This window comes from Ovis aries, chromosome 1, assembly GCF_016772045.2.
Source record: "Ovis aries strain OAR_USU_Benz2616 breed Rambouillet chromosome 1, ARS-UI_Ramb_v3.0, whole genome shotgun sequence".
Taxonomy (NCBI): domain Eukaryota; kingdom Metazoa; phylum Chordata; class Mammalia; order Artiodactyla; family Bovidae; genus Ovis; species Ovis aries.
Window position 1 is genome coordinate 202,024,642 of NC_056054.1, and position 27,156 is coordinate 202,051,797.

At 45.1% G+C, this 27,156-nt stretch overlaps 1 protein-coding gene across 1 annotated transcript; it reads right to left on the minus strand.

The window, feature by feature from the left end:
• Window positions 1–8,472: 8,472 nt before the first annotated feature.
• Window positions 8,473–26,839, minus strand: LOC101105876 (nmrA-like family domain-containing protein 1). The gene is given in 6 exon segments (XM_012097660.5): window positions 8,473–8,800; window positions 13,336–13,526; window positions 19,700–19,949; window positions 22,171–22,339; window positions 22,341–22,407; window positions 26,756–26,839. Coding segments are annotated over 6 exon segments (897 nt in total). The 5' UTR covers window positions 26,796–26,839; the 3' UTR covers window positions 8,473–8,620.
• Window positions 26,840–27,156: the final 317 nt, after the last annotated feature.

Genomic DNA, 27,156 nt, shown 5'->3' on the forward strand with positions numbered 1-27,156 from the left:
ACATGTATGCACACATACACATATATACACACGTATACACAGCGTACTTCCTAAGCCAGTCACCTGTTGATAAGCAGTTGGGTTGCTTCCATGTCTTGGCTATTGTAAACAGTGCTGCTGTTAACATGGGTGTGCCTGTATCTTTTTGAATTAGTGTTTTGGGGTTTTTTTTGATATATACCCAGGATCATATGGTAACTCTATGTTGAGTTTTTTAAGGAAACTGCATATTGTTCTCCATAGTGGCTGCACCAATTTACATTCCCACCAATAATGTAGAAGGGTTCCCTCTTCTCCACACCCTTTCCAGCATTTATTATTTGTAGACTTTTTGATGATGGCTATTCTGACTGGTGTGAGGTGACACCTCATTGTGGTTTTACTTTATATTTCTCTAATAATTAGCCATGTTGAACATCTTTTCATGTGCCTATTGGCCACTTGTATGTCTTCTTTGGAAAAAGTCTATTTAAGTCTTTGGCATACTTTTTGATTGGGTTGTTGGGACTTGTTTTTGTGTTTGTGTTTGTTTGTTTTCTATATTGAGTTGTATGAGCTGTTCATATGTTTTGAATATTAACCCCTATCGTTTGCATTGTCTGCAAAGGTTTTCTCCCAATCTGTAGGTCATCTTTTCAACTTATTGATGATTTCTTTGCTGTGCAAAAGCTTTTGAGTAGGAGTCCCATTTGTTTATTTTTGCTTTTATTTTTTTGCCTTGGGAGACCCATCTAAGAAAATATTGCTAAGATTTACGTCAGGGAATGTTTTGCCTACATTCTCTTCTATGTTGTCACGTCTTAGATTTTGGCCTTTAAACCACTTTGAGTTTATTTGTGTAGATGGTGTGAGGGTGTGTTCTAATTTCATTGATTAACACATGGCTATCCAGCTTTCCCAACGTCACTTGCTGAAGAGATTGTTTTTGCAGTCATTCTATATTCTTGCCTCCTTTGCTGTAGACAATTGCCCAAAGATGTGAGTTTGGAGTCATATAATCCTAGGTGTGCTCTGCAACTACTGGTCTGACTCATCACCGCTCAGAGCCAGTCCCCTCATCGATCAAGCACAGCTGATGATGACTCTTACCTCCTGAGATGACATGAGGAGGCAACACAGTCGAGTTCTTTGCACAATGTGGGTGTGCCCTAAAGAGCTACTTCTGATGGCCCTTCATGTTTCTCCCAGGAGCCTCCCAGCCTCTGCTCCCTGCAGGCCTCTAGGGGAGCCACAGAGGAGGGATGAGTTAGGGGCCCACTCCGAACGGAGCTTTTCATCTAGTGATTTCCAAGAATTTTTACATTCTTACACATTTTTTTCAGCCTTCTGACTTGACCAAAATGTAAAGAAACCTCACGTATTTGGGTGGCCAGAGCAGCATGCCTGCTTTCCTAGGCTTATCACATTCTGTCAGCCAAAGCTGAACACCATCTTCAAACAAAATGTCTATTTCTAGCCAAACGAAGGCCCCAGAAAGACTGAACCATCTACCTCATCCATGGTGCACTTGCTTGGAAAAGATCCAAGCGTGTTGGAGTCCTGGCCAGCCCAAAGCACCCCAGCCACTTTCAGAGAGAGCAGGCGGAAGTGAGGGTTCTGATTTTCATGTGAAATCCCCATTTGGCCTTGGAAACGTTAAAAATAAACTTTCACCTGCATCTGATTTTCCTCTTTGTTACTGCAACCATTGTCTGTCTGAACAAAGAGGTAGCAAGAGCCTCTCTGAGCAGTTCACAGAGTTCAAGCCAGAGCCCAGATTGGAGGGGACACAGATGTTAATGAACAAGAGGACCAAGCGAGAGCACTATTGGGAATGGAAAAACCTCCCTGGGATTGTCAGGCCCCACGCTGCTCTGCCAGCTGCCGGCCTGGCTCTCAGGAGAAAGACCCGGGAGCTGCCTGTGCCTTGCCCCTTCTACAACTTGATGGGAGAGCGAGATCTTGGTGAGTCATACATGATTTCTTCCCACTCGCTTGCATTTTGGAGGCACCCATCAGATTTGGGGGGTGGGAGTGCTGGTTAAAATAAGATACAAAATCACAAATTATGACTGTGGCATTTATCGTTTCTCTTGGAAACAGTATGTTTTTATAGAAAGAATCTGGGCTCGGGAACAGGATAAACCTGGGTTCAACTTCTTTCATTTTCAGGGTGACCTTAGGCAAATTAGTTGACTTCTCTGACCTTCATTTTACTTCTCTGTAAAACGGGTGTTTAAAATGCTGTATTGGTTAAAGCAATGCTAATGGCTGTGATACACAAACACATACACACACACAGAGTTAGAGTTCATTGGCTCTAACATTATAGAAACTGATTTCTGATGCTCATAAAGTCCACAAAAGGTTTTCCTAGTCTCTGGGCTGCTCTTCTCCGAGAGAGGAGATAGGTGCCTGCATCCTTTCTTTATCTGACTTCACCGTTTTCTAAGCATGGCTTTCAAGGTCACCAGCCTTGTAGATGTCCAGCCAAAGGTAGGTGGGAGACAATGTAGGACTATGGCAGTGGAAGGCTTTCTGCTGGGCCTAGAAACACACCGCATCCCTTCCACTTGCAGGCTAGCATCCATTCATCACTGCAATGAATTGCAGAGAACACTTAGAAATGAGGTCCAGCTGCGTGCCCAGGAAGATGAGGAAACAGGTTTGGTAAACATCTAGCTAGACTTGCCACATACACCAACTTTTCAGGGAGATAATAAGACTTAAATGAGATGATTATGAAACTGTGTGGCTCTCAACAAATGTTAATTCCTTTCTTCTTTCTCTTCCCCCACGGCCAAATTTTGCTGGAAGCAATGAGAGAAAGCTTCATTTGTAATGACATACAAACAGGAGCAGTTGCTGCCAACAAGCTCCTCCCTGACGCCCACAGTCCTTGCCTTTGACATTTTCCCCATTGACAAACCGGGGACCCCAGAGTCTTGTTCCTGCTCCTTGCTTCCTGTCTGTCCTTACAGCCTCACCAGGTACCTCTCCTTCCACAAAATAGGAAGACTTAGCTATTAAACCCTAAAGTCAGAAAACCATCATGTTAGGAACAGTTGAAGCAATGATGCTTGGTGGCACTGTGTTTCTCCTAAATTCTATTCTTAACCCCTGTAGTTGGGTCACCCAAGCTCTCACTGCTGTGGTTTCGTGTCCTTTATTGTGTTACATCTGGCTGCTTCATAAATTTACCTGCCTGGCTCCAGGAAACATTTGGATTTGACACAGCCAGCCCTCCTGAGGGTTCCCAGGCTTCTAGGCTGGGCTTTGGCCCTTAGGCCCACCCCTCCTCTCCTGGATGCCTTCACACAGTCAGCCATCCAGACGTGATGGCTTTTGCTGTACCCTGGGTCACACCTTGAGTCTGCTTTCTCTTATTTCACACATACAGTTTGAGACAGCCTTTTCATGACATCCCCAAGTACTGCCTCGTCTTCACCCCAATATTAGTTTCAATACTCACTTGCTTGTACATCTGGGAGAAAGAGTTAGCAAGAAACACCTTATCAAAAGTTGTGGTTTCACAGTTCAGTTCAGTTCAGTCGCTCAGTCGTGTCCAACTCTTTGCGACCCCATGAATCACAGCACGCCAGGCCTCCCTGTCCATCACCAACTCCTGGAGTTCACTCAGACTCACGTCCATCGAGTCTGTGATGCCATCCAGCCATCTCATCCTGGGTCATCCCCTTCTCCTCCTGCCCCCAATCCCTCCCAGCATCAGAGTCTTTTCCAATGAGTCAACTCTTCGCATGAGGTGGCCAAAGTACTGGAGTTTCAGCTTTAGCATCATTCCTTCCAAAGAACACCCAGGGCTGATCTCCTTCAGAATGGACTGGTGGATCTCCTTGCAGTCCAAGGGACTCTCAAGAGTCTTCTCCAACACCACAGTTCAACAGTAAATGAGTAAATGTGGTTTCATCAGTTTTGGAGGTTGGTCTTTATACAGTGTTGTGGGTTAGCATTGACAGTATTTCTAAGAGAAAAATATGCCCCAAATTCCAAACAACTAAATTCTGAATGAATTTGATGACCCAGTTATTTCTTAAGTTGAGAATTGCATTGATCAAAGTCCTGATATGCAGGACAGCTCACAGACTTTGCATACATACAAACCTCAATTTAAATCCTGGCTCTGCCACCTAGCAATGTGTCACTTTGGGCAAATTACCTAAACTCTTCAAAATATGTTTCTTTATCTGTAAAATGAGAAGATAATCTTGTTTATAGTGTTTGTGTAAAGATTTAGTGCAAGAATGTTCATACAGCTCCTATCACAGGGGCTGCTGCTGCTGCTAAATCACTTCAGTCGTGTCCGACTCTGTGCGACCCCATAGGCAGCAGTCCACCAGGCTCCCCCATCCCTGGGATTCTCCAGGCAAGAACACTGGAGTGGGTTGCCATTTCCTTCTCCAATGCAGGAAAGCGAAAAGTGAAAGTGAAGTCGCTGAGTCGTGTCCGACTCTTCGAGACCCCATGGACTGCAGCATACCAGGCTCCTCCATCCATGGGATTTTCCAGGCAAGAGTACTGGAGTGGGGTGCCATTGCCTTCTCCGAGTGGCTAGTACATAGTAAATAACAATTATTATAGTTGTCATAACATAAGGAAGAATTAAGATCATCTATGATATTTGTTAAACTTTAAAAGGAACTTTTTTTACATAAAATTTTAATGTCTAATTAACATTTTAATTACAGAAACCTGGAAAAAAGGGAAAACTTAAAAGGAGAAAGCAGAAACCAACCAAAATCTCACTGTTCAATGAAAACCACTTTTAATGTCCTGGTGGTTTTCCTCTCAATATTTTACCATATACTTGCATACTTTACACAAAGGGAATTAAGCTAGGTATAACATTATTTTACATACAGTATTTTCTCTTTTTTTTGCCACACTGTGCAGATATGGGATCGTAATTTGCCAAAAAGGGATCAAACCTGGGACCCCCTGCATTAGAAACAGAGTCTTAACCACTGGGCCACCAGGGAAGTCCAACAGTTTTCACTTGAAACATAAAATTATTTACAAATTCTAGCTTTTAGGAATTTAAAATTTAAGGGAACTTTAAAACTATTCAGTAATTATCCATTCCTTTAATGCTGAACATTTAGCTTATTTCCATTTTTTCACTCATGAGCAACAGTTTCATATAAAATCCTGGAAATTTAATTGTTATCTGTATTTGTGTTTATTTACCTAAAATAGTTTCCTAGAAGCATTGCCAAGTCAAAGGGTGTGCACATTTTTAGTCCTCTTGCAACCGTTAGCTCAATAACCCTTCAGGAATATTCTAACAGCTTATACTCGGGGGTGTTTTAAAGTCTATGCTCTTGCCTTCCTGCTCACTTCTGCGAGGACTCCAGGAGCTGACTCTTGCCAGGGAACAGCTGCTTTGGAGAGTGCACAGTGTTTGGCCCAGTAGACACTTCCTTTTCCTAACAGTGTCCTGAATTCCTTTCGGGGAATTGTCTCTGCCCCTTGTGCAGTTTGATGGGACATCAGAGTTGGAAGTGTCCCCTGGGCAGGAGAATGGATGCTGGTGAAGAAGCCAGTTTGGATGAGATTGCAGAAACCTTTCCCATGCTAGATGCTAGACTCGTCCTGCCATCTAGTGGTGGATAAAGGGAGATAGCAGCAGGGACCAGACCGGCTGGGAGAGCGAGATGAATCTGCACTCCGGGAGGCCACGAGTGCCTGGCAGGTTAGGGCGTGACCCAGAGTATCCCATAGGTACCTCAGAACTCAGAGTGCTATATGAAGAAGGTTGAGTGTTAGTCACTCAGTCATGTCCAACTCTGCAACCCCATGGACTTGTAGCCCGCCAGCCTCCTCTGTCCATGGAATTCTCCAGATAAGAATGCTGGAGTGGGTTGCCATTTCCTTCCCCAGGGCATCTTCCAGACCCAAGGATCAAACCTGGATCTCCCGCATTGCAGGCAGATTCTTTACCATCTGAGCCACCAGGGAAGCCCAAAGGGGATGAGGGCAGGAATTTTTCTCAATAATAACTATTGAGCACTGACTATCTGCCAAAGACTATCCAAAGTGCTTTTTCCACTTTTAATCTTGTAGCCAGAGTCCAGCAGCACCTGTGAGGATGGGGAAGCTGAAGCCAAATCCACACAACTAGTCAGTGGCACAGACAGGAGTCAAACCCAGCATTGTGTGACTTTATAGCCAACGTTTCTAGGAACATTTATAGAATCACAGAGAGATACCGCCCCCTGCACTCCTTCTGTTCCTACACCTCCACCCTCACCCCCACCCACCCCATTCCTTGGACCACAGAGGGTGGTTGCATTTCCTGTGGTGCATAGCTCATTTCCACCTGCTGTGCCTCTTGTGGGTCCCCAAGTCTCTCCTCTGAGAAACTTGGAAGGGAAGCTTTTCTCTCCGTAGGCTTGGAGATCGTAGCAGGAATGGGGCAGGGGTGGTGGTAGAGTCCCTCATCTACTATCCACAAATGTTAAAATGTTTTAGACCAACGTTAACAGCTCTTTCCCTTTATTGATTGTGTGAGATGGAGACGCAAACAAGATCTCTAAAAGGCAGACTCGTTTCAGATCAGCCACTGTAAAGTTTGCTTCTAAATCCACAAAGGGGGACTTCCCCGGTGGTCCAGTGGCTAAAACTCCACACTCCCAATGCAGGGGACCCAGGTTCTATCATTGGTCATGGCACTAAATCCCACATGCTGCAACTAAGAGCTCGCATGTCGGAACTAAAGATCCCACATGCTGCAAAAAAGATCAAAGATCCTACGTACTGCAACTGTACAGCCAAATAAATAAATAAATACTTTAAACCCAGAATGGGTTTCTTGGGCTTTCCAGGATCAAGAGTGGGGCTGACCCAGAGTTACCCTAGCCTTGTCCCAAGGGCTAAAAGAACCAACCTGCCACCCCAGTGAACACACAGGGGGCCCAGGGGGTCCACTGGCCTACAGACCCTTCCACTCAGGGGATGCTGAGGTTTATTTAGGAAGCAGTGGCCATTCTTCCTGCCTGGCCCAGCAGATGAGTAATAAGCCACCTACTTTTAGTTGAGGGCTTTGTTTTTCTTTTCCTGTTTCAGAAATTTATCCAGACCCGTTTCTCAGGGTTGATAGCTTAGGCCAAATCGAGTTGATCACTTGGGGAATAAGGAGAGTGCCCTTCAGAAAGGAGCATGGTCCTCAAGCTGACTGATTTCCCCTTAGGAATCAAAATTTGTCTGCAATAACCTCCATCATTTTCAACAAACACCACTGGATGCCTTAAGAGACAGATAGGCTGACGTTTGGCATTGCTGAGCGTCCTCTTCTGAGCCAGGTCCCAGGCCACTGTGTCCTTTCACACAGGCACCGCCACCCTGCCCTTGCTCAGCCCCATCCACTACTTGCCACAGAGTAGTAGGGGTCAGGTCCTCTCCCGGACGTGGACAGCCTCTTGCGCTTTAAGTATCAGCTGCTGGTTCTCACCACTCTCCAACCCATGCACCTATTTATTTCCCTTTTCTTGTAACGGTATGATCAGTTAACTTTATTCACACATTTAGTCAATCAACATTTATTGATCGCCAACATGTGCCAGGTGCTGGGGTAAAAAGGGGTCCAAGTCTCTCACAGCCAAGAGGAAGGCTATTGAGTAAGACAATTACAATATGGGATAGAAAAATGCTAAGCTAGAAACAGGAAAGGACACCCTGGGGGCACTTTCATCACCTCTTTTTCCACTTTACCACCTTCTGCCAGACATCGTCTCAAGCTCCTGGACTTTACGCACTGCAGAGGCTCTGGGCTTCACCTGTCGCTAAGAGGTGACATAGCCCCGCTCTTGCCCTGGCATGACATAAACCCAAGCACAAACTGAAAAGGGGCCGTGGCAGCCTTTGGAGAGTGGACCACGCCAATAAGAAAACAGGAGGGGAGCAAGGCCCACAGACGTACCGTTGGTGCCGGCGCTGAAAAGAAAACTGTGGGATGGATAAACGAGGGGTGGGTGAATGAAAAGACGAGTAACTGAGTGATGATTCAACAGCTGATTTAATGACTGAATCAGAGACGAGCTTCCAACCTTGAAGCAAAACTGAATTTCCGACACTTGTTCCCTGAACACCGAGTTCCCCAGAAAACCCTCTACAAAGATTTTTAAGAAAATTAAAATCACTTAAAACCTCACAGAGAAGTGACAACGCGCTTGAAAAAACCGGAGTTGTCTAGGGGAGTTTCAGAGACAGGCCTCAAGGTCACTTATGAAGGAAAGAGCTGAGGGTCTCCCCATCCCCACTGATTTGTGAAAGGGAAGGAGCTCCAAGTTGCTCAGGCCAGAGACTTCCAAGGCAGCCTGGCTGTTGGGAAGAGAGAACTACAAAGGGTGGCAGGCTGGGAGCATCTCACTTAACCTGACAGGTGTGCCATGTTTATGAGCAGCTGGAACGTTACATGTGGGTCAATTACTTCCTCAATCAGCTCTGCAGTGTCCTACCGCCCGCCCCCGCCCCCGCCCCTGCCCCACTCCCAACCCAGGGAAGCCTTCAGGGTATAACAACTGTATTCTAAGCTATCTGTTCTATAAACATAGATTTAGTGCTCAAGAGAAGACCAGGATCTGGGAGGAAGGACTCTGTGTTCTCAGAGGCCTGTGTGAACAGTTTAGGAGCTCTTCAAGGCTGCCTGGTTCTCTGAGATGAACTGGCTGAAGCTTTTGACTTTGGGATTCAGTCGGTGGGTGAGCTTGATGTCACGGTCTGGCTTCATTTGATAGAAACGACCCATGTCGGCCATTTCCTTTGCTCCAGGAAATTCCAGCTTCTCGTAAGCCTCTGGGGTGATCTTTTAAGAACAAGTTAAAAAAGAAAGAAAGAAAAGAAACAACAGGAAATGTTATAGCCCTCATTTAAAACAGTTGGAGAAGAACTTGTTCACCTTCATGATGATACAAATTCACAATTCTTTCGCCTAATCCCAAGGCCCAAGAAACACTGAAGTTTTTTTCATGGGCAATTTGGCAACATACTGACTTTTCTGAACTAATTTAGGGGCAAAACCTTATCTAAACTTATGAGAAGTTATTTATAGTCTTCATCCTGTTTAGTGGAAATTTCCCTGTCTTTCTCTGCAGAGATATTGATATGTTTGCTTATAGGGTCCTGCCCCAGCCCCTGATGGTGATGTTACATAGTGTGTGTAGACATAACCCATCTAAAAGCTGAAAGATTCTGAAAGCTGAATTGTTTCTGGCCACAAGCACTTGGGATAAGGTACCATGGGTGTATAGCCCCTTTATCTGACTGGTTTTTATATACATTTCCTCCTGGGATTCCTCAGCATTCCTTTGAGATCTTCAACCCATCAAGCCCTCCATGAAGCATCAAGGCACTAGATTCTCCATCCTTCCCTCCTGATGGGAAACAAACATCTGAATTTCAGCCATGCAGCCTCTGCCAGAGCCAGGCCCAACAAACACTGCTCATCACATACCCACTGAGCCACCCTCTGTCACCCTCTGCAAAACCCTTCTGACATTAAGTGGATCTATAGTGACGCCATCTGCATCAACTAAGACCATTTCTTTCTTTCTTCTTCTTTTTTTTGGCCACACCACATGGTATGTAGAATCTTAGTTCCCTGACCAGGGATCAAAATCTTGCCCACTTCAGAAGCTCAGAGCCCTAACCACTGGACCACCATGGGATTCCCATTAAGAACATTTCTAACTATTGGATCCAATATAATCAGTCTTTAGCCTCCAGCAATAAACTCTAACCTCGCTCAGAAAATTCTAACCTCTATCTGGTCTTAGAATAATGAAACAGGTGCAAACTCATATAAAACAATGACTGTCATGCCATTTATAATAATGAAAAATCAAGAACAATCTGCATATCCAAAAAATAGAGGAATGGTAAAATAAACTATGGTAACTATGGTACATCTACACTAGAAATATCATGCAGTCAATATTTTTTAAAAAGTTGAATAGAAATATATGCTTATAATTTAATGTCAAGTGAAAAAGCCAGATCCAAAATGGTACTTAGCATGTTGTTGTAATTTTATTACATATATATTGGAAAAAGACTAGAAGAAAATGTACAAATCTTAACAGTTACTATCTCTGATAGATTAAACAATGTGACTTTTATATTCTTTTTAAAAATAATTTTCTTTATTTTCTGCTGTAAGCATTTATAATTTTTGAAATCAGAAAACATTTTTAAATTTTAGTGAGTTTGAAAATAGAACACTATCAAAGAAGCATGGAAGACGACTTCTAAAATGTCTGTCTCCTTGGGTTACTGTCTCATCCTGTAACTTTGGTAACTAATATTCCTCAGGAAAATAAGGGATTCTTTTCTGCAGGTTTTTGAAGAAAAGAGATTTGCTCTGTTGTGTCTCACTTTTCTGAGAAAACAGTGTCCCTTTTGGAGTTAGACAGGCAGTTTCAGCCAGATCAGAGTTTCTGATGGGAGTTTATTCTGGGGAGTTCAGGAGTGGGGTCGGGGGGTGAGGGGGTAGTCATGAAGTAATTAAGCAAACAGCGACCTTCTGAACAGACAGGGAAAGTCAGACTGCCAGGGCTGGAGCGCCACCTTGTGGCCACATGCATCCTTCCCCAGAGTACCGCAGCCTGTACGCCTTTTTCTACTCCAGACCAGCACCAGTGGCTTTAAGTCAAACTAGTTTCTAAGAACAGCATTAACCATTCTGTAAAACTTCCAGTTTCTAATCCCATAAAATTCTGTGTGCCAGAGAAGTTTCTGCTGCATTGTGAAACAACTTCTTGTACCCAGAGCCGTCAGAAACCTATTATGTGGCTGAGAGATGCTTGGACAATCCTGAGCCATCCCAAACAATGTCTACCCAGTACTCTGAAATGAATGCACACACACCACACGCCCACACTGGTCACCTTCCTCCCCTTCTTCTTTCAGAGAAGACAATGGCAATCCACTCCAGTACTCTTGCCTGGAAAATCCCATGGATGGAGGAGCCTGGTGGGCTGCAGACCATGGGGTCGAGAAGAGTCAGACACGACTGAGCGACTTCACTTTCACGTTTCACTTTCATGCATTGGAGAAGGAAATGGCAACCCACTCCAGTGTTCTTGCCTGGAGAGTCCCAGGGACCAGGGAGCCTGATGGGCTGCCGTCTATGGGGTCGCACAGAGTCGGACACGACTGAAGCGACTTAGCAGCAGCAGCCCCTTCTTCTTTACAGAGTTCAGACCCCACAGACAAAACGAATACAAGACCCAAACGCAAAGCACTGGGAGAGGGGTCAGTCACTAAATAGTAAATTTGGACCCAGGGATAGATGACTTTGCAGATGTTCTCGTAAGTCCATCTTTTGAATGAGTGGTGACTTCTTGGGCTTGGGAGTAACATTTTCTCCATGAAATTTGAGTGGTTTTCAGTGAGATCCCCAAATGTGGTTTTATAGCTGGATTGATACCTACAATAGTTTTCTCCTCAAAATATCTGTCAGCCTCCACACAGAGCCAGTACCTGAGGTGAACTGGGAGTCTAGAGAGCCTCCCAAGATTCACTGGCCCAAGAGCTGCAGATGAAAATGAGAATCAACCCTCTGCCCCTAACTCTAGGAAACATTCTAGAGCAGGTTCACCAAACTTACTCTTGAAGGGCCAGATATAAATATTTAAGGCTTTCGGGCCATATGGTCTCTGTCACAGCTACTCAGATCTACCAGTGTATCCTGAAACCAGCCAGAGGCAATACACAAAAGTGTGCGTGTGTTCCAATCAATCCTAATTTGCAAAAGCAGACTCAACTCTGTAAAGAGGAAGGGACTCTCTCTACTCTGGAGAAATGTCAGTGCTGGGCAGAGCCTGAGAAACCGCCCAGACTACACTCTCCTTTCACAGAGGGGAGAGCAGCAGTCAGGAGGGGCAGAGAGCCGCGCTAGTTGGTGCCAGCTTGAGGGGAGGGAGGGTCCTCCTTTCAGCTGCAACAGTGTCCAGGCCAGGCACACACAGACGCACACTTCCTTCTCACAAACACTCTTCTCTCTCCGTCCTCTGACAAGAGCTGCTTGGAGAAATGTCTGGAAGCACTCAGGCTGAACCATTGCCCTCACTTCTCTATAAAAGGTCTATTGTGGCCACACTCAAGCCCAGGCCATTCCAACCCAGTTAGTTATCGAGGGCTTACTAAATGCCAGACCCAATGCTAGCCTTTCCCACATGGGACTCACCACATCCTCGCAACAAGCCTATGGCAGGTGTAATAATCTTCTTTAACATATGAACAAAGGGAGGCTGGAGAGGTTAAGTCTGCTTCCCAGGTGGCTCAGTGGTAAAGAATCCACCTGCCAATGCAGGAAACTCAGGAGACATGGGTTCCATCCCTGGGTCAGGAAAATCCCCTGGAGAAGGGAAAGGCAACCCACTCCAATATTCTTTCCTGGGGAATCCCCATGGACAGAGGAACCTAGTGGGCTACAGTCCAGGGGGTCGCAAAGAGTCAGACATGACTGAACACGCACACACAACCATGGAGAAGTTAAGTAACTTTCCAAGAGTCCCCAGAGGGATAAGGGCAGAGCCGGGACTTGCTCACTTCCCCAGACTGCCTCCGGTTCATTCCTGTTGATTCTAGAACTTAGGCCAGCTCTATTGCTCCCTCCACCCATTCGCAGTCTTGCCCAGACTCAAGGACCACCTCAAAGCTACTTCTTTGGTGAAGCCTTCTCCTACCCTCTCTGACCGCCCATAGAGCAGAGAGTGTGGGCAACACAGTCAAGCACCATAGCGCTCTGCTCTTGTTTGATCACTGTGACTTCATGTGAGTGAGAATTTTCACCCCAACTCTGCTGTGACGTCCTCAAAGGTAGCACCAGGTATATAACAGGTCCTTGAGATATGCTTATTATATGCCAAACACTAAGCTAAGCTCTCTAAATATACCCTAATTTTCACAAAACTCCCCAGATAGATGCTCTCATCCACTTTTTAAATGAGGAGGCCACAGCTCAGAAAGGCTAAGTGCCTTGCCTGAGGCTGGCCAACTCTGGCACACTGGCCTGATCAGCAATGAGTCCCTGGGAGGGGAGGGGAGGATGGTGTATATGAGAATGTTGTACCTTGGTCTTCAAAGTCTAAGTTCTTTCCACCCAAAAGGAATTGTACTTTAATAAGCTGATTAACCTGAAGCCAAAGCAATAAAGCCTTAAGGGTAGGGTTCAGATGCACCAACAGATGAAGACAGATTCATAGAACAGGAATCCTCTCCAATTTCTTCCAACAGCCTCAGCTCAACCCTGACCAAATCTGTGAAAAATCTCCCAGAATTTGTAAGTTAGTGGGATGTGACCTCTTGTGATCATGTTTATGTTTCTTAGAAACTCACCTTTGCGTCTCGGACTTCTTTCCCCAAACTCTTGGACAGAACATCAGCATCCTGCTGTATAGTCAGCACTTCTGCACTGAGACCCACAGCCTTGCCCACAAACTCCTCTGGAGAATTAAAGATGCTGCAGACAGCGGCTCCAATATCTGCAACCGAGATACCATCCATTGGTACATCCCCCATAGGTAGTGCTAGTTTAAAAAATAAAAAGATAAAAAGAGCTAATTACATCACATCCTTGGTAGGTCCCATCAATCTGAATTAATCAACCAGTTAAACAAAAGGTATGGGAGCACCATGTAACACTGAGTCGCTACCATCTACGCAGTTATAAGGTTTGTTTGAGAAAATATCATAATACCTGCATATTGATTTAAAAAAAAAAACACTACCATTTACTAAGCATCTTCTGTGCAAAAAGCCCAATATCTCTGTTCAGCTCCAGATGCATTTGCCCCATGTCCTACTCAATATCCTTACTTGAATGTTTAATAGACATTATAAACTCACTGTGCCCCAAAATGAATTCCTGGACAACCTGCTTCTGCTACAGATTTCCTTCTCAGTTAATGGCAACTCTATGATTCTAGTTGCTCAAGTTAAAAATCTTAGAGTCAACCTTGACATTTGTCTCCCACCCCAGATCCATTTTTTTTTGTAGTCGTATTCACAGTGTCCAGAATTTGAAGACTTCTCACCATCCTCACTGGCATTACCCTAGTCTAAGCCACCATCTGAGAAGAGCTAACTCATAAAAGACTCTGATGTTGGGGAAGATTGAGGGCAGGAGAAGAAGAAGGCGGCAGAGGGTGAGATGGTTAGATGGCATCACCAATTCAATGCACATGAATCTGAGCAAACTCTGGGAGACAGCAAAGGACAGGGAAGCTTGGTGTGCTGTAGTCTATGGGGTCGCAGAATCAGACACAACTCAGCGGCTGAACAACAAAGACACCACCATCTCTGACTTGGATTATTGCAAAGTTGGGCCCCTTATTTCCAATTCCACTCTTGCCCTTCCACAGGCTCTTTTCAACACAAAAGTCAGAGTGATTCTGTAAAAACTAAAGTTAGCTCATGTCATATCTGCCCAGACCCCTTCAATGGCTCTGTGTGTCTCTCTGGAGAAAAACCTTGACTTACAGGACCAGACCCTTTACTAGCTCCAGCCTCACCTCCTACTCCCCTCTCCCTAACCCCCCAACCTGCTCTGATCCAAACACACTGTCTGTTCTGTCTGCCTGAAAATGTCTTCCCCTGAATATTCACAAAGCCAGTTAGTTACTTCTATCAGAAGTTGCTCAGATGTCACCTTCTCAAAGCCCACCAATCACCTAATTTAAATTCCACATGCCTCGCTTACTGCTACCACTCCACATACACTTTACTCAGCCTTATTTTTTTAGAGCAGTTATCGCTTTCTAACATATAATATGTTTTACTTCTCTATTATGCTTCTCTGCCATCCACCTCCTCGACCAGAATATGAGCTTAATGAGGGCAGACCTTTGTCTGCTTTGAGTGGTTTATTACTGAATCCCCAGTAAAGTGAACTAAGTCACTGGCACGTAGGAGGCCTTCAAATATTTATTGAATGAATCAGTTAGCAAACATATTGGCTGGTTTAATCCTCAAAACAGCCTTGAAACATAGCAAAATCAGGGAGTTGCCTGAGTTACTCAGCCAGCAAGCAGCAGAAGGGAACTCAAGCCCTCATCCATCACTCCGAATTCTGTGCCCTTCCTACAGGTGGGCATAGCCTCTCACAGATTCCCGGAAGCCCACACTCCTGAGACTGGAACCCAATGTGGACGCGATCTAGCCCCAGCACTGCCATTTTTTAAACTGAAGAATCTAAGTCTATTGACTCACCCAGTGCCTTACAGTTAGGAAACAACAGGCCAGAACAAGAGTCAAGGTCTCTGAATTCCAGTCCAGTGTAAAAGTGACTTAAGGTTTACCAGCCAGGAACTAAATGTCACAGTTTGTCTTTTTGCAACAAAATTAACCTCCTACCTGATATCTGGGTAGGCAAAATGTCTGCTCATTCCTCTGCATATGTTATAATTATATATAAATTTATAAATATGAATAAATTATAAACAAATTATAATTATAAAATATATAAATGTATGAATGTAAATAAATTATAAACAAATTATAATTATAAGATATATAAGTTTATAAATAAATTATATTCTAAATTATACATTATAATTGTGAAAAAGCAGTCTCTGTTTTTGAGGCATTCAGAATGAAGTCTATTCTGACTCTGAGGTTTGCTTTTATTTGAAGATTGAAGTTCTTGGGCTGAGTTTAAAAGGTGCTAAGGGACAGTGGTAAAAATATGGTTCTTTACCAAAAAGAATTCTGTTCGCAGCCGGCCAGCGTCACCTCTAGCTCACTTAGCTCCAGCCAAAGGAGAAAGGGTTAAGTAAGGAGGTCTCTATACCATGGCTCGTATGTAGGCAAATCAACCAGCGGTAAAGCAGTGAGGAAGCTGCTGCTGCTGCTAAGTCACTCCAGTCGTGTCCAACTCTGTGTGACCCCAGAGACGGCAGCCCACGAGGCTCCGCTGTCCCTGGGATTCTCCAGGCAAGAACACTGGAGTGGGTTGCCATTTCCTTCTCCAATGCACGAAAGAGAAAAGTGAAAGTGAAGTCGCTCAGTCATGTCCGACTCTTAGCAACCCCATGAACTGCAGCCTACCAGGCTCCTCCGTCCATGGATTTTCCAGTCAAGAGTACTGGAGTGGGGTGCCATTGCCTTCTCCGACCGAGGAAGCAACTCACTACAAAAGCTGCTCCCAAGAATGCGCCCTCTACTGGAGGGGTGAAGAAACCTCATCTTTACAGGCCTCCGTGAAATTAGACGTCATCAGAAGTCCACTGAACTTCGCAAACTCCCCTTCCAGCATCTGGTGTGGGAAATCGCTCAGGACTTCAAAACAGATCTGCGCTTCCAGAGTGCAGTTATTGGTGCTTTGCAGAAGGCAACTGAGGCCTATCTTGTTGGCCTTTTTGAAGACACTAACCTGTGTGCTCACCTCACATGCTGGTAAAGTAATGCTCAAAATTCTCCAAGCCAGGCTTCAGCAATACATGAACCGTGAACTTCCTGATGTTCAAGCTAGTTTTAGAAAAGGCAGAGGAACCAGAAATCAAATTGCCAACATCCGCTGGATCATCGAAAAAGCAAGAGAGTTCCAGAAAAGCATCTATTTCTGCTTTATTGACTATGCCAAAGCCTTTGACTGTCTGGATCACAATCAACTGTGGAAAATTCTGAAAGAGATGGGAATACCAGACCACCTGACCTGTCTCTTGAGAAATCTGTATGCAGGTCAAGAAGCAACAGTTAGAACTGGACATGGAACAACAGACTGGTTCCATGGAAAAGGAGTGCGTCAAGGCTGTATATTGTCACCCTGCTTATTTAACTTATATGTAGAGTACATCATGAGAAACACTGGACTAGAAGAAACACAAGCTGGAATCAAGATTGCCAGGAGAAATCTCAATAACCTCAGAACTGCAAATGACACCACCCTTATGGCAGAAAGTGAAGAGGAACTAAAAACCCTCTTGATGAAAGTCAAAGAGGAGAGTGAAAAAGTTGGCTTAAAGCTCTACATTCAGAAAACGAAGATCATGGCATCCGGTCCCATCACTTCATGGCAAATAGATGGGGAAACAGTGGAAACAGTGTCAGACTTTATTTTGGGGGGCTCCAAGATCACTGCAGATGGTGACTGCAGCCATGAAATTAAAAGTTGGAAGAAAAGTTGCGACCAGCCTAGATAGTATATTCAAAAGCAGAGACATTACTTTGCCGACTAAGGTCCATCTAGTCAAGGCTATGGTTTTTCCTGTGGTCATGTATGGATGTGAGAGTTGGACTGTGAAGAAGGCTGAGCGCCGAAGAATTGATGCTTTTGAACTGTGGTGTTGGAGGAGACTCTTGAGGGTCCCTTGGACTGCAAGGAGATTCAACGTGTCCATTCTGAAGGAGATCAACCCTGGGATTTCTTTGGAAGGAATGATGCTAAAGCTGAAACTCCAGTACTTTGGCCACCTCATGTGAAGAGTTGACTCATTGGAAAAGACTCTGATGCTGGGAGGGATTGGGGGCAGGAGGAGAAGGGGACGACCGAGGATGAGATGGCTGGATGGACGTGAGTCTGAGTGAACTCCGGGAGATGGTGATGGACAGGGAGGCCTGGCGTACTGCGATTCATGGGGTCACAAAGAGTCGGACACGACTGAGCGACTGAACTGAACTGAACCTGTGTGCTATCTATGCCAAACGTTTCACAGTTATGCCATAAGACATGAGCTAGCACGCCGCATATGTGGAGAACGTGCTTAAGAATCCACTAAGATGGTAAACATTTCATTCTTTAAAAAAAAAAAAAAATTATCTTCTTCCTGCTATTGGTAATTCTGAACATTAGATATTTTTTTTCCATGGGGTCAAAAGGTACCTAAGTATATGATTGCAAGTGGAAAAATAGGGGACAGAAATCAGGTACTGGCAGTTTTTCCATTTTCATTTGTGTGTGAATTTTTTATATAAATGCAGGACATAAAGTATTAATGAATGTCAGAATGTTTCAGTGAACAAGTTTTAGCAGTTCAACTTTATAACAATTATAAATCTGTTAAATTTTTCTGGACAATGCTGGCATTTGGATTTTTTTAAAACAAGTAAATTTCTTATTGACTGAAAAAAATATATATATATAGTTCTGGAATTCTCTGGTGGTACAGTGGTTAAGACTCTACAATTCCACCGCAGGGGGCATGATTTCAATCCCTGGTTGGGGAACTAAGATCCCACTTGCCTCATGGTGTGACCAAAAAAAAAAAGATTTTTTTTTTTTTTTTCATGAAAAGAGTATGGTTCTGGAGTCAGATTACCAGAGTTCAAGTTCTGGTTCTACCTTACTATTGATCTTGGCAAAGTTAATCTAATCCATCTGTGCCTCAGTTTCCCCATCTATGAAACAGACACCAAATACCCAGTAAGTCCTCAGTAAATGTTCAATATGCCCGATGGTGTGTGTGTGGGCAGGCGGGGGGTGGTGGCAGGGAGCTATTCCCTATGGAGGGGGCAGCGCTTGACGGAAGGGAGAGGATGAGGCTCAGGGATACCTGAGGCTGGGTTTTACAAACGTGAAAGAAAATGAAAGTGAAAGTGAAGTCGCTGTCCTGTCCGACTCTTTGCGACTCCATGGACTGTAGCCCACCAGGCTCCTCCATCCATGGGATTCTCCAGGCAAGAGTACTGGAGTGGGGTGCCATTTCCTTTTACAAACGTGGGGAGCTCAGATGGGACTGGGTACCAGCAGAAGTTTAAAGCATCACGTCTTCACCTAGGGCCAATCTAATTCATAGATTATAATATCCTAGCTTAGAACCTGGGAAATGTCATATGTGCAGGCTTCTGAAATCTGGTAGAGGCATAGGAAGAAGGGAAGGGCGGTGAGGAGATGTATCACATCTACACACTTATCTGGTCACTTGCTGAACTATTACCCAAGTCATCTGTGACATGCGGCAGGTGCTCCAGGCTCCAGCTCAGTTCTGCTTTGCCACTAGTTACGTCCCTGACAAGTCTTAATTATGTGCCAGGGAAGAATGACTGACTTGCAGTCACTGATTCTCTCACACTCCCTCCATTCTACAGAACCACCCTGGACTATGGGCAAAGAAAATGTCCCCAAAGGGCAGGGGAGTGCTGGCCAGTGGACTGGCAGCACTGGAATTACCGGGAATCCTGGTTAGAACTATAGTCTTGCAGGCCCCAGACCAGACTTATGGAACCAGACTCTGCAGGCAGGGCTGGAAACCCATTCCCAGGGAGTCACTGTCTCTCTCAGGATTCTCCCATCCAAGTACTAACCAGCCCGACCCTGCTTAGCTTCTGAGATCAGACAAGCTCAGGTGCACTCAGGATGGTATGGCCATGGACCCTCTCAGGATTCTGACCCTGAGATCCAGGTCAAGAGAAGAATGTGTTCCCTGTAGCCACAGAAGGGCAGGGAGATGAGCTAGAAGGGAAAGTCATCTTGTCCAACTTTCCTCTTAGACATGAGGAAACTGAGGCCTGAGGCCACATGGCTCACTGCTTATATGAGGAGTGTCAGCTGGATGAGACAGGAAGTGTAATCCTTGGTGTTTCCAGCCCAAGATCCAGCTCCCCAGGAAATCTAGGACAACATTGGGCCCCTGTCAGCACTTCACCCAGAGCCAACCACACAGCGAGCACTCGGACGGCATGCAGAGAGAGGAAGGAGGGGAATAGGGGGCTGGGCAGGGGGAAAGCTGGTGTCCGGGCAGTTTCACTACAACCCTCCACGTACCCAGGGTGTAGTAATCTCCATCAGAGGCCTTCACTGGCTTCAATGGGCCAAGAAAATTTTCAAAGTAAGCTGCCACTCGGACACTGGTCATGGGAACGCCAATGGACCAGAAATACTCCTCCACCTCTCCCTTCCTGTCAAAGTGCAGCACCTCCAGCTTGCCATTTGTCAGGCGCTTGACGTTCTCCAGGCCGCTGTACACCACGTGCTTCAGACCCTGGCTCTTGGCAACATCAGCCACCACCTTTCCCTGAGGGACAAAGGTAGACGCCTTATAGAGAAGGTTGAATTTGCATGCAGACTGGGGGGCTGGTTCTGGGTCCTCTACCCACCCCCTCTTTCTCTTATAGTCCTCCTTGGAGGAGAGTTTTCCCAGCCTCAGATCATAGGAGAGGCCACCAGGATCCAGGAGCAGAGGCTCCACTGTGTCAAAATGCTGAACGCATCTTCTGGTGCAAACAGTAAGGAACCCGGCCCCTGCCTCTGGGCTGTCAGCAACTCTGTGATCCACTACCACATATATATATAAGAAGCTCAGGGATACCTGAGAAAGCAGTGTGTAATGTTTTCTGATAATAGATTATATCTGTTCACCATTTGGATACTGAGGGCAAAATGGAGGGATATTTATATATAATTGTTTTTTATAAATACACACACACATACAAGCATGCATGGATGTACATATATTTTCTTTTTTGTAGTTTTAGTTCCAATTTTTTCAAAGCTCCTTCATCCTTCCTCTCCTTCTCTCTTTTTTCCTTCTTTTCCTCACAAAACCCCATACCAGACAGAGAGGACATAACTAATCTGGCTTAGGTTTAGAAAGTGAGACAGAGAAATGACTTGTACCCCTGCATTCCACAGTGAGTGAATATCAGAATTAGAACTCAGAGTTTCTAAAATAAGCCTTTCCGAAATTTATCACTTAAAGACAAGCTGTAAGTGACGCAATTAACAGACGTTCCTAAAATGGTTCAATCCTGCTCTTAATTTTTTTTGAATTTTACCATTTCTGAAAAAGTCTGACCCCATCCATTACATTTTAAAAATCTAATCTTCATATTTTCTATTTAAACTTATGTATAAATTGCAAATAGTACTGGCATAGAGGAGGGGAAAGTAGATCTTATAACGACAGAAAAGTTCGCTGTACCCCTCATGGTGATAACTACTTTCCAAAAATTCTGTGGGCTCATTCCTGATATTCTACGTGCTCATTTTCATCTCTTTTAGCTGCTTCTTTATTTCTAAATAACATGTTTAATACTGTTAATCCTTGGTTTTTCTCAGTTTAAGAAATCATCTACTAAATTTCTACTATAACAGAGAAGCCCCATCTTCAGCTCGCGCTCTCTCGCACGCGCGTGCTCACTCTCTGTCCCCCCCCCCCTCTCTCTCCCCCCCTCTCTCCCCCCTCTCTCTCCCTCCCTCTCTCTCTCTCCCTCTCTCCCTCTCGCTCTCTCCCCCCTCTCTCTCCCTCGCTCTCGCTCTCTCCCTCTCTCCCTCTCTCTCTCTCTCTCTCTCTCCCCCCCCCCCCCCCCCCCCCCCCCCCCCCCCCTCCCTCCCTCCCTCCTTCCCTCCCTCTCTCTCTCTCTCTCTCTCTCTCTCTCTCTCTCTCTCTCTCTCTCTCTCTCTCTCTCCCCCTCATGGGCTTCCCTGGTGGCTCAGTGGTAAAGTACCTGCCTGCAAAGCAGGAGATGCATCAGGAGAAGCGAGTTTGATCTTTGGGTCAGGGAAGACCCCTGGAGAAGAAAACAGCAGTATCCTTGCCTGGGAAAATCCTCTGGATAAAGGAGCCTGGTGGGCTACAGTCCATTGGGTCGCAAAGCGTTGGGCACATCTTAACAACAGCACAACAGTATTCTCACACATACAGCCCACCACCACCACAACCATCACATACATACACAGCTGCCCTTCTTTCATCCTCAGAATATGTATTTGGGGCTACATCATTCATCGGTGCTAACACAGGTGAAGCAGAGCCCCGCGATATTTTATGGTCATACTCACTTTTTCGACAAATTTTCATTTTCCCTGGAGTTCATCCTTGTGGCTCATTTGCTTGTTTGCTTACTTCCTTTCTTATGTATGCATTGTTAATTCATTTCCAGATTCTCTGCCAGAAGTCTAAACACAGTCCTTCCATTTTGTTCTTCCCATTTCACTCTCAGAGTAACCTTAATTCATGGGATGTCCTTGCTGCCAACCCTCACGTGCCATCTACTACAAATGGTAAACATCAGAGGCTCTAATAACTGGCTTCACTACATGACCACTCTCAGATCTCCAAGGTCACCTCTGGACAGATGTCACATGACACTGATTTTACAGTCACCTAATAATCCACCTGAAGTACATGGATTTCATAAATGCCAGAGAGAAGTGATGGGGTGAGGCCCAACCCCATCCAGGGAGGGCAGCATGGCCAGGCAGGAAAAAAGAAAGGGCTTATACTTGGTTCCCACCTGACACACTTCTTTCTCTTTGCTGAAATGGTCCCAGAAGTTGGTTACCAGGAAGGCCCCATAAGCTCCTTTCAAGGCAGCCTCCACCGATGCTTTGTCATTCAGGTCCCCTTCAACCACCTTGGCCCCAAGGTCCCGGAGCACCTGCGCCTTCGGGCGGGTCACATCGGGTCAGCGCTCTCACCACATATTTTTTGCCCTCGAACATGGCCCTGGCCACAGAGCCGCCCTGAGCTCCTGTGGAATTGGGGAAGAAAAAACACAGAAAGGATCAGGAAGAAAGTTCACTAAAAGAAGCTGGTCAAGGAATCCAGTTACTCAGAGTAAAACTGCTGCTGGAACTACTTCAGGAGGCATTCCCATGGCTTGCAAGAGCGGTTTTCAAATTAGGTTTCTCACAGCACTCTCAGAGGTAGCTTAGCAGAAGCCGTGGAGGAGAGAAAGAATGGGGGAGCCTGGAGGCAACAGGGAGGCCAGGAGAGCAGGGGACCAGAGCCTCCACCCCAGAGTCCACTAAGCAATTCTACTTTTAACTGGTCAGGCTCCTCTGTCCATGGAATTTTGCAGGCAAGAATACTGGAATGGGTTACCATTCCCTTCTCCAGGGGATCTTTTCAACCTGGGGATCAAACCTGGGTCTCCTACCTTGCAGGCAGATTCTTTACCATCTGAGCCACAAGAGAAGCCTTAACTGGTCAGAGGTTTCATTTTTTAGGTTCTTCGTAGAATTTTACTTTCAAAAGAAGTTCCTATTCTTTTTTTTTTTTTTAAAGGTTGAAAACTTGCAGAAATTTCTTTTTGTGATGTTCAAGACTGTTCATGATATGGTCATCACTCACCTGATTTACCCACTTTACAAATATTTACTGAATGTCCTCTGGGGGATACCATATACTCTACACATTCACTGATATTTGGGATCCTCCATCAGACTGGTCCCACATCTGTCCTGAATTTCGTGTGTGTGTGGTTCAAAATACACCTTCCGTTCTCTCTCCTGCCTAGCTCCTTGAGAGGCTGCCCTGTATGAAATCCATCAGTGGGCTCTTTTGCCTTCAGTCTGGGTCTGGCCAGCGGAGGGCATCAACAGGGGACCCAGGGGTTGGAGCAGTGGTGGACCCTTCACATTGCTGCTCTTCCCAGGGTTTGGTCCTCTCTCTTGTCCTTTGGTCCTTTCGTGTTGCTTGCTTAGTCTTTCTGTTCTTTCCCATCTTTACTAAATTTTCTCAACTTCTCTGAGAGAGTGTGGCACTTCTTTTTTGGGGTACCCCAAATGATAGACCACTGATAATCCTGCCGTTGGGGACTTTGCCTTTGGACCCTTAGCCAGTTTTGTACTCTTGTACTGAATATGAACGGATAGCCAAAGTTCATCAAATGTTCGAGGAAAGCCACCAACATGAAAGGTAAAACCAAAATAAACAAACTGATAAAAAAAAAAAAGAAAAGGTAAAAAAAAAAGGCAGGGAACAGAAGAAAATTTTTAAAGGATTAATATCCTCAGAGATTGGAGAAGATATTACATTGAGAAGACTATTTCTGAAATGCTACATCTATAAAAATTAAAATTCAATTTAAAAAAATCTGTTGACCTTATTAGTTTGCTAGAGCTGCCATAACCAGATTCTACAGAATGGTGGCTTCAACAACCCATATTTTTCATACCCCTGGAGGCCAGAAGGCCATGAACAAGATGTCCTCGTCTGGCTTGATTTCTCCTGAAGCCGCTCTCCTCGGATTGTAAAAAGAGAGGCAGCTCACTGTGTGTTCATGCGGTCCTTCCTGTGTGCCCTTGAGCCCCTCGTGTCTCTGTGTCAAACTTCCTTCTTCTCAAGAGAACAGCAGTCAGATTGGACCGTGGCCCACTCTTGTGGCCTCACTTTAACTGAACTGCCTCTTTAAATGACCTCTTTAACAATACAATAACACATTGTATATGTGCAAATACTGTCACATTCAGAAGTACTAGAGATTAGGTTTCAACATATGAACTAGGGGAGGGACACGGTGCAACTCAAAACACTAACTGTTGTAATTATTTCCTTAGGACTGTACTGTAACAAAGTTCACCTTGAAGACAAACTCTTTACTCTTTATCCCCGTTTGCCATTCATGTTTTGAGATTAGTGCCTGGAACCTTGCAAGCTTTCAATATCTGTTTATTGAATGAAAGAATGAGTGAATGAAGGAAGTACAAATAATGAAACCTCTGTGCTCTGCATTCTCAGCTTTCAGATGGACAGTCTTTGCCTGGACCCATATAAAATGGAGACGCAAGCAATATGGACAAATATGAAAAAATAAGAGGAGTTGAATCAAAACCAGAACTGGCTCTCCTAATCACACCCACTTTAATGTCTCATTAAGACTCAAACCAGGGGACGAATTCAACCATATTGGCTGTGCTCCCTTGCAGGTGAGTCCATGAAGAGAGCAGCATTTTAATGGCAGACACTGGAGATGATGCTCAAGCGTTTGACATGCAAACGCATCCACAAGTAAGGGTTAACACTTTCCCTATCACGTTTAATTAGGCATCTTGTATTTTTATCTGCCAAATCTAGTAACCCTTTCCCAAATCCCCAAACACATACCCAGAAATCCAAGGTTATTGAACAAAGGATTAAAACTGGGCAGTAAAGCAATCAGCACACCTCCTCAGCCAACTGCAAGCCAACTTTCTTCAACTTTAACACATCTAACCTGATTCCTTTAGGAGCCACTCCCAAGGCTCTTACCATCCTTCTATTCTGAATGCCGAGGCAGCAACTCAAGTTTAAAGAGACTGAAACAGGGCTCCTGACCTGTCTTGACCTGCTCCCTCCAGGTCCCCCCCATTTCACAACTTCATTCTTTCATTTGCTCAAGCCAGAACACTTAGGAGTCATTCTTTACCTCTGATATCTGACCCATCAGGGAACCACGTCAATGCTCCTTAAAACATATTGGGAATCTGACCACTCCCTAGCCTAAGCCATTGTCAATCATGCCTGATTTAGGGCAACAGCCTCCTAAGTCTCCCTGCTTCAGCCCTTGCCCCCTACAGCTTCTTCACCAAACAGAAACCAACATGAAGCTTTAGCACCAAGTCTTATCATGTCACAACTCTGCTCAAAACCCTTCAGTGACTTCTCATCTCTTTCAGGAAAAACCAACAGCTTCACTATTGCCCTAATACAATATACAGCCATCCCCTCATCTGATTGCCTTTTTCTTCCTTTTAAAGTCAGTGTCATACCTGGCTCTTGGAGTTGTTTAGGGGGCAATGTGGGGAACTGCTATACGGGCTTTCTCTAGTCCAGGCTAGTGAGAGCTACTTTCTAGTTGCAGTACGAGGGCTTCTCATTTTGGCGGCCTCTGTTGTTGTGGAAGACAGGCTGAAGAGGGTACAGGCTTCAGCAGCTGCCAGACTTAGTTGCTCTGCAGCATGTGGGATCTTCCTAAACCAGGGATCAAACTGGTTGGTGTCTCCTGCATTGGCAGGCAGATTCTTTACCACTGAGCCACCTGGGAAGCCCATGGCTTTTGGGTTTTTGAGAATTTACTTCTCTTTTTCTCCCCACTTTAGCACTTGCCTCCCTTCAGATAAAACCCCTGTCCTCATAGAGCTTCTATCCTAGTGTGGAGAGAAGATGGTAAAGGAAGAAATCAAGCGGGAAGAGGAGTCAGACAGTGGCAGGGTGGAGTGAAGTTGCCATTTTAAAAAAGGAAAGTCTGGAGAGCAGTTATGGGCTTGGAAGACATGAGAGAGAAATCATCGTGGGTGACGAAGGAAGGAAGATTATTCTAGGCTGAGGGAGCAGCCAGTGCAAAGGCCTTAAGTTGGGAGTGTGTTTGGGGAACAGGCAGAGTGGGAGAGGGAGAATGGCAGAGGGAGAAGGGTCTTGCAGGCCAATATTTGGGCTTTCGTTTCACTTGAGTGAGGTAGGGGGCGCTGTTGCGGGGGGGGGGTTTCAGTCGAGACCTGCCATGATCCAACAGTTTCAAATAGATCAGCAAAAGGCAGAAATGAGAACTGACAGACAGAGAGTGAGCTGATTGGAAAGATCTGCAAAGATAGGTCTAGCTGTTGGAGCACAGATTGTGAGGGAGGCAGAGTGGAAGCAGAAATGCCAGTTTCAAGGCTCGGGCAGCTGTGCATGAGAGGAGTCCGGGCGTGCGTTCTCCTAATCCCCACCCTCTCCGTCCTTTCAGAGTCCTTCCTGTTCTGGTCAGGATGCAGCTATCTTCTACATGCCCATGGCCTTCTCACATTTGCTCCTTGTGTTTGTCAGGAAGTGAGTGGAGAAAAGTCTGTAGTGGATAACTTGTGCTGAAATGAGACTTACACCAACAAATCAGCCCATGATCAAGAACAAGAGAATATGTCAGATGTCCTTGTGCCTCTTGAGATCATTTCTGAACAAATCAAGTCAAATCACCCTGCCCCTTTACCACATCAGAAATGCAAGCAAATGATAAACTTTTTCAAATTTCTCCAAAGGGCTCTTTGTTCAGTCTATGCTTGCAGGCTCTGAAGTTAAAAACAGGAAAACAAGAAAGTAAGCCAAGTCAGCACACACTTTTAACGTAAGAAGTTTTTTACCTGTTGCTCCAAACACTGCAATTATTTTCTTGCTGGTCATGTTACTAAACAGTCAATGCAGTAGCAGTACTTTCCTCCGAACAGCACGACAGCAGCTGAAATGCAGTTTCTGTCTGCCTTTTAGAATTTAAAACCTTTCTGATTACCACACCCACCGCTGACTTTGTCCCTGCCTTGTAAAAACTTTTGTTATCACCACCTAACTAACTCACTCTGACACTGCAATTTTCTAAAGGAGGTTTCATTTATTCACTTACTCATGTGTTCAGCAAATGTGTAGTGAGTACTTTTGGTATATTAGGCACTGAACTAGAGGCTCTGGTAAGGAAGACAGGCTAGTAAGTAAAAGAAAAGCAGAGAGAAAGGGAAAGGGAATGTAGGTCCTGGAGGGAAAACACAAA